At 38.6% G+C, this 8532-nt stretch overlaps 1 protein-coding gene across 2 annotated transcripts in view; it reads right to left on the minus strand.

The window, feature by feature from the left end:
• MGMT (O-6-methylguanine-DNA methyltransferase) overlaps nucleotides 1-8532 on the minus strand; it is a 190532-nt gene that overhangs the window by 32598 nt on the left and 149402 nt on the right. For both annotated transcript variants that reach the window (XM_015812029.1, XM_015812030.1), the window contains exon 3: nucleotides 2391-2530. In XM_015812029.1, the coding sequence (XP_015667515.1) occupies nucleotides 2391-2530 (140 nt within the window). The remainder of the gene's footprint in view (nucleotides 1-2390; nucleotides 2531-8532) is intronic.

Consider the following 8532-nt stretch of genomic DNA (forward strand, 5'->3'; position numbering starts at 1 on the left):
GCAAGGAGAAGGGCGGGATATAAATTCAAATAAACTAAACTAAACTAGAACAATACCTCAGATGCTATGTTAATTACTAACAGACTAACTGGGCGGACCTCCTATCTTTTGCCAAAGTGGCATACAACTATACAGTACACAGTAGTACTGGGTTTATCCCATTTAAAATAGCTACTGGCTGGGATTTTCTTCCATTGCTTGACTACCCCCAGGAGTCTCCCACTTTGCAGACCCTCAATCAGTGCAGAATGTTTGGGCAAATATAAAAAAAGCTTTAGCCACTAAGACTTATAAAGAGCAAGCTGATAAGAAGCGATCTCTCTAGAAGCCATTTCATGTGGGGGAGAATGTTTATCTATCTACTAAATACCTAAGACTAAAGTTGCCTAGTAAAAAATTGGGACCTAAGTTTCTCAGTCCTTTTCCTATACTCAAAATTATAAATCCTGTCACAGTTGAATTAAAGCTACCATGGCTTTTAGGGAAAGTTCACCCTGGTTTCCCCTGTACTTTGTTAAAGCCACTCATAGAGAAATCCTTGAGACCAATCCCCAACAAGGCGCCTGGTCCCATTCTTGTAGAAGGAGAAACCCACTATGAGATAAAACACATTCTTGATTCTAGATTGCATAAGGGAAAATTACAATATTTAGTGCAGTGGAAAGGTTACCCCTTATCAGAAGCTACCTGGGTGAAAAGTACAGATGTGAAGGCAGGAAAGTTAATATGAAGGTTTTATGACAAGCATCCTCAGAAACCAGGGGGATTCCTAAATTGTATTTTTGTTTCCTATGCAGGAATTGCTTTCTCCTTAGGGGTCTGACTGTCAACTCTACAACGAACCTGGCTGCAGCCATATTGCTCATTCTAGGTTGCCACATGAATGGGAAGGGGTGCAGAGGATCTTTGCTAGTCTAAACAATTCTGTGTCCCATGGGAACCAAGGTCATTCTATCGGTTATGTTAGGGGGTTGGGCAGTGTGTTAGAAAGTCTGCCAAACTATTCTATTGGGGAACGTAGCTGATTGCTTAGTACTGGGGTGGGAAGTTTGACTTGGAAATAGTGTAACTCTTTGGAGGGAATTTCAGACTTGGTTTCACTTTTGACCGTGCCGATATTTTGTAACCAATAAACCTGTTCTTTGAGGAAGCCTCTAGCCTCGGAGTTCTGATTTATTTGGCTCTATCTATCAGAACCATGGTGCTAGGATAGAAGAGATCCTCCCATTTCCAGGAATATTTCTAAATCAAACCTCATAATTTTCTTTTAAACTAGTTTTTTTTTTTAAAAAGAAGGAAAAATATTCAAAGCCTAGAATTGAGATCTGGTATAGTAAATAGATTCCAGCATAACAGATTAATTTTTTTTTATTATAGCTGCTTCTGCCTTTTCTGCAAGTGGTGAATATTGGATATCAATGACCCAATAGCTGTAATGACAGTTCACGATTCAAAAGATTATAAGGTTCAGGATTAGCTGAGCTACTTGAACTACTTTCTAGATAAAGTATAGCAACAGTGGAACATGAAATGTCTTCTTTTGACTATTCACCAATAGTGACTGGCATTATACTAGTACCTAGATAATTTCACAGTTAATTGCGTAGGTCAATGTCATAAATGCCAATCAATTCTCATGCTAAGATGAGCTTTAGGAATTACAGAATATGCAATATCAGAAGTATGCCACTAATGGGGACAATATAGCTGAAGTCTTTTAGAACTGTTCCCCTGAACTTGCAAACTAAAACACTATACTTGACACAGCCTAAATTGGTGAAGCTCATCCACTTTTCAGGGTGTCTTGCCACCAGAAAACAGACACTGTGCCTTGACTCAAAAGGCAAATGAGGCTCGAACACACCTGGCTTTCAATATCTAAAACCTGACCTTATTTGGAACCCAAGTCAAATGTGTTCCTTTCAGAATCCAGAGGATATTTTGCCCTTTTGCCCCATAGGAACTCACAGACCCAGACATATTTTTAGGTGATTAAAAAAAGTGATCCTTCCAAATCTTTACAGTCCTGTTACAGCCTAACAGGAAATCGTGCTCACAAAGAGAACAGTTCCTTCTGTAAAATATTGCTCTTGTATTTAAAAAAAAGGAAAGGAAAAGAAAAATAATAAAAAGAAAATGAGCCACATCCATATGACTTGACGTATTAAAATAAATGCATGGTTCCCATTTCAAATAAGTGATGGGGAAATAAATCATATTAAACTGGTTTATGCATTAATGCTGATTAAAAACACTTACTGACCTTATTACTCATAGCAGAGTAGTTTTCGCAGCAGATATATTTAATCTAATGACATTTAGCCCACAAAGCTTTCCATCTGAACCCACCATCTTCCATCAAGTTGATTTCAAAGTTGACATGGACTTACAGGATTTCTTCTCATTGCTCCACCCACAGCTCTGGCTGCTTTGCTGTGGCCTGCCAGGGCTGCTAATTGCTTGTAAGAAACTGCCTCTCCAAATTTCACATCTCTCAGCAGGGTCCACAACACGTCTCTGGTGAATGAAGCTGGAAGGAAAGCAGAGGAAACAAAAGGAACAAAAGTAACAGCGACAGAGACATTACTTGCTTTTTTAAAAAGTGGCATTTAAATCTGGAAGAGCAGGTGGCTTGGCCAAAATTGTAGATAACATTGCTGCCTTTGTCCCCTCCCATTTGAATCATTCCTCCAGTACCAGCAAGGAGGGCTGTGAATAGAGCAGCAAACTTGACACAGGTGTGAGAGGGGGTGTAATTTGGGAGTTCTGTGGCTGCTAATAAAGAGAGAAGTGCAACGGCCAAAGGACAGAAGGAGTTCTTCCTTCAGAGGGAGTGGAACGGCCAGAAAAGAAAGAAATACCAGATGTCCAGCAAAGCACAGTCTGGAAAGGTGTAAGAGCTCTACATGCTGGACATAACAGAAAAGGAAAAAAGTAGAAAAAATCCCAGAGGGAGGAAAACGAGACAGAACAAGCTTTATAAGAAGGAAACATTGATGTATAATAGAAACAGCAGAGAGCACTAATGATAATAGTATAGTGGTCCTCGATTTACTACCATTTGTTTAGTGACCGTTCAAAGTTCCAATGACACTTGAAAAGGTGACTTATGACTGGTCCTTGTGACTGTTACAGCATCCCCATGGTCTCATGATCAAGACAGACATGCTTGGCAGCTGGCATGTATTTACGATGGTTGAGTGTGCAGGGGTCACACAATTGCCTTGTGGGACCTACCCAGTCAGTTTCCACAAAGCAGAGTCAATGGGGGAAGCCGGATTCACTTAACAACTGCATGATTCATTTAATAACTGCAGTGATGCACTTAACAACGTGGCAAAAAAGGTCATAATATTGGGCATGACTCACTTATCAACTTGTTTAGCAGTAGAAATTCTGGTCCCGACTGTGGTCGTAAATTGAGGACTATCTGTATATAGTATAGAGGAAACATAGTAATCGTATAGTATAGAGCAGTGCTTGTCAACCTTGGTAACTTTAAGATGGGTAGATTTCAACTTTCACAATTTTGCAGCCAGCAAACTAGAATTCTGGGAGTTGAAGTCCACACATCTTTAAGTTGCTGAGATAGAGAAATGTGTCCTATCCTACTAGATTTGCTGTGTCAGTCTACTGTGACACAATGGGGAAAGTACACTCAAATATGTACTGTTGCTGGATGTTTGCTGGAATTCTGGAAGTTGAAGGCCACACATCTTAAAGTTGCCAAGGTTGAAAAACTGTGGTAAGAGAGGAAACATTTTAAAACTAATAGAACAGCGTATAGGATAGAGATAATAATAGGTGTGTACACAAACACATTTGTAAGTCTTATATACCGTTTTTATAGAACACCTTTATTTTGTAAAATAAAAAGTCTCCGCAAAACATATAGGGACATATAAAGTGCTTTTGTATCTCTTGAGTCTGTGGCTATGGTTTAAAAGAAAACTCATGACATATGCACATCAATATTTTTTTTCTTTTGAATTAGCACAGCAATCAGTTCTAGGATTGTGTTCTATATTTAAATTCATGATTATTAAAGAATGCAGTTTGAGCACTGATCACTATTACAAAAGCATTCAGAGCTTTGATTTTCCTATATTTTTAATTTCCAGTATAATTATCCTGTTAACACATACAATAGGCTTTCCCATTCAATGGCAAGCTTAAATAGGCATACAGTCAAATTTAAAAAGAAAAAAAAAAGGAGAATAATGGGCAGGACTTGTTTTATAATGCTTTTCTACTTCTAATTTTCAAACTTAAGCTGGGCAGGAAGAAAGCTAGCAGGCTGGATTATTGTATGCCCCCCAGCCACCCTTTCACATGTTAGATATGAGAAAATACAATGGTGTCTCTCAATATATATTGCATATTTGAGTGGGTAATTCTCATTGAAAGAAAAACACTCATTTATTTGCTGCCTAGTTACTCTTGATTTTCATATTGTTGTTAATAAGGCATGGAGAAAAGCAATCTTTGTAGATTGCTGCAGAATGAGACATTCATCTGTGACAATGGAAAAATTCATTGGCATGATCTGGTTATAGAAAGAAGGGAATAATTATTTATTTGTTTGTTTTATTTATTTCCTGCCTTTATTAAATTTATAAGTAACTCAAGTCACCAAATAGACATAGTACTCCTTCTTTCTCTTATTTTCCCCAAAACAACAACCCTGTGAAGTAGGGTTAGGCTGAGAGAGAGTGACCAGACCAAAGTCGCCCAGTTGGCTTTCATAGTTATGGAGGGACTAGAACTCGCAGACTCTTTATTTCTAGTCTGTTGCTTTAATCACTAAACCATATTGGCTCTAAATAGCATGTTTTACGGGTAGTCCTCGACTTACAAGAACCATTGAGCCCAAAATTTCTGTTGCTAAGCGAGACAGTTAAGTGAGTTTAGCCCCATTTTACAACCTTTCTTACCACGGATGTTAAGTGAATCACTGGAGTTGTTAATAACATGGTTGTTAAGTGAATCTGGCTTCCCCATTGACTTTGCTTGTCTGAAGTTTGCAAAAGGTGATCCCATGACCCCAGGCCACTGCAACCATCATAAATATGAGCCAAGAATCTAAATTTTGATCATGTGACCATGGGCATGCTGCAACAGTTGTGTGAAAACGGTTGTATGTCACTTTTTTCAGTGCTGTTGTAACTTTGAAAAACTTCTGTGATTATTTTTGCCCAGAATTATTTATATAATAGATTTGTAGGTCATCATATCTTCCTGGAAGCTTGCAGCTATAAAACATAGTCCAAAGAATTAAAACAACCATAGTCAGAAAGAACAGAAGCACAAACAGCCTCCAGAAGGGCTGCATTTTCACCATCTTTTGGAAGGTTATCACAGAAGGGATGTTGGGATTCCTAAATGAAGGAATGCTGTAATCTACTTACTGATCTTCTTAGCAAAGGAGAAATATTTATTTATTTAATGCTATTTGTAGTCCACAGTGTACACAGTTTGAAATATAATACAATAAAAAAGAGCAATTACAATAAAAACAGTCCTTTATGGTGGTCACCCAAACAAAGCAATGGATTCAAAGCTTGTTGGAATAGTATCTGCTCCCTGAAAGCAAGAATTGGGCTATCCATGCCTTTGCAGCTAGAAGAGCATTCTATGGAGGAATAGATTGAGGATTTTAGATCTGCAATAAACCATACTGTAAGTTGCTATTCCGTAATATATTCCTATCTTCTTCTCATTTGCTGCCCCAGATCTCTTTTAACTTTCTACAAGTAGTCTACAACAATTTGTTTAACAACAATTCAAAGTTACGGTAGGGCTGGAAAAAGATATGACCTGTCCTCAAACCTATGACTGTTGTACCATCCCCAAGGTCAAGTGATTGCAATTTGAGCACTTGGCAATTAGCTTGCATTTCCAATAGTTGCAATGTCTTGTGGTCACATGGCCACAATTTGCAACCTTGTCAACTGACTGTTGATAAACAAAGTCAAAAGGGGGAAGCTGGATTCACTTAATGACCATGCAATTCACGTAATAACCACAGTAAAATTGGGTCTGGTCATGTAATGACTTGTTAATGACCCCATCACTTATCAAAATTCCAGTACCAATTGTGGTTGGTTGTCAAGGATTTTTTGTAAATTAAGAGATAGGTAGGGAAAAACAGGGGAATGACAGTAATGTTTTTCTCTGAAGCCATCAAATGAAATTTTTGGGGGCAGAAAAAAATGTTTATGTGCTGGTAATTAAATTAAAAAATTAGTTACATTATATTTACTCCAGAAAAGTATTCTTTGTTCTTAAATAAACCTACATATATTTATTAGTTTTAAATAATAACAACTTTTTAAATGAATAGCATAATACTCACCAGTGAAAAAATATCCATTTAGCCTTTATGGTAACGTTAAGCAAATTAAATATCAGCATAATCCAGGTGATACTAGGAAAGGGTCATCAAAGAAATTAACTTCGTTGTTCATTAATTTACATGGATTAAAAAGGGCAGAGAGATAGCAAATCTGCTCTAGTTCTTTTATGATATAATTTCAAATTGTACACCATTTGTGGCACTAGGGTGATTTTGGGGTTAATCAGACTGATTTGTCCTTTTAATTGCTTTCTATTCAAAGAAAATTCATTAGATAATGTTCTCTTCAAAATTCATGAATCAATTTAACTGAAGAAACCATATTAACAGCTTTGAGTTCATTAGCACACAGAGTTGTGTTACGAGCTGATTGCTAGGAGAGTTTCCTTAGGCAGTAAGATTTTGTTGACTGTATTTTTTTCCCCGAAAGGTCTATTTAAAATTCAACTCTATATGGTTAGAGTGGATTTCTCCAATTCCATTCTATGGTTGTTCCCTAACTTAGCTATGGACTATGCCTGCTTTTTTTGCAGGATGAATTTTGATGGTTTATTTTAGAAATTGATTTCTTATCAGTTTGCTCTCTGACTTAATCTTTCTAATCTTTCTATATGGTACATACGTAGTCTCCTGATTCTGTAGCAGCCTAAGATCCTGGCATCCTTCTTAGTGACTTCTCTCTCACTTGGCCTTTCAAGTCTCCTTAGACAATGATGATTCTTCTTATATAGCAAAGCTAACTGGACACTAAACCAGCACACTTTATAATTGTTATTAACATAAAAACAACTGTCCCAGGTGAAAAGTTTTTGTAATAGAACTAAATATACTACTAAAACTCTTGTACCTATTTGTTTCTAACCTTCAATTGGACAAAATTGGAAAATATAGGCAACAATTACTGAACCAAGGTAACTGAAATGGGCTCATTTAAAGAATGTCAAGCCTTTAATTCCCATAATTCTCAGTTATGGTCATGTTAGCTGAGAAAAAATCAGACTGGGAAATATATGGGAGATAGTCCAAATATTTTCATTATACTATATTGATGCCAGAAATATCCAAAAATGAAAATACCATGTTTGGGACTTTTAGGAAAATGATTTCAAAAAATTGATCAGTCAGCAATGTAATACTTTGGGTATACATTTATGGTTTAGCCTAGTCTTATGTGGAAATCTAGTTGTCAATTTTTAAAAAGGACTCTAAAAATTGGAGAACTGCAAGAAAGGTGTATTGCCAATACTTAAAGATTTGAAGGATCGCTATATGATGATTCACCTTCTGATCATAGACTCTCAGAACGTAAGGACTGAAAAGGACCTTTGAGATGATGCAATTCAACGCCTAACAAATTCAGGAATAGCAATATAGCAATATATTGCTTCATGGTGCTTTACAGCCCTCTCTAAAAGGTTTACAGAGTCACAATATTGCCCCCAACAAACTGGGTCCTCAGTTTACCAACCTCAGACGATGGAAGTCTGAGTCGATATTGAGCTGGTGAGAATCAAACTGCTGGAAGTCAACAGAATTAACCTGCAATAATGCATTTGATCCTGTGACCCCCGAGGACATGGACAGGATGCTGGGACGGCTGAACACCACATGTTTACTGGACCCGTGTCCCTCCTGGCTGGTACTGGCCTCCCGGGAGGTTACACAAGGCTGGCTCCAGGGAATCGTCAACGCTTCTTTGAGTGAGGGGTTCTTGCCGGCTGCCTTGAAAGAGGCTGTGGTGAGGCCCCTCCTCAAGAAGCCCTCCCTGGACCCGGCTGCTTTGGCCAACTACCAGCCTGTCTCCAACCTTCGCTTTCTTGCGAAGGTTGTTGAGAGTGTGGTGGCACGACAGCTCTCTCAGCACCTGGAAGAAACTGTCTATCTAGACTCGCGCCAGTCTGGCTTCCGGCCTGGGCATAGCACGGAAACGGCATTGGTCGCGTTGGTTGATGATCTCTGGAGGGCTCGGGATAGAGGTTGTTCCTCTATCCTGGTCCTGTTAGACCTCTCAGCGGCTTTTGATACCATCGACCATGGTATCTTGTTGCACCGGTTAGGGGGGTTGGGGTTGGGGGGCACCGTTTTACGGTGGTTCTCCTACCTCTCGGACCGGACGCAATTTGTGTTGGCAGGGGGGCAGAGGTCAACCTCGAGGCGCCTCACTTGTGGGGTACCAC

The sequence above is a fragment of the Protobothrops mucrosquamatus genome, unplaced genomic scaffold (genome assembly GCF_001527695.2).
Source record: "Protobothrops mucrosquamatus isolate PMUCROS unplaced genomic scaffold, P.Mucros_1.0 scaffold62, whole genome shotgun sequence".
NCBI lineage: Eukaryota > Metazoa > Chordata > Lepidosauria > Squamata > Viperidae > Protobothrops > Protobothrops mucrosquamatus.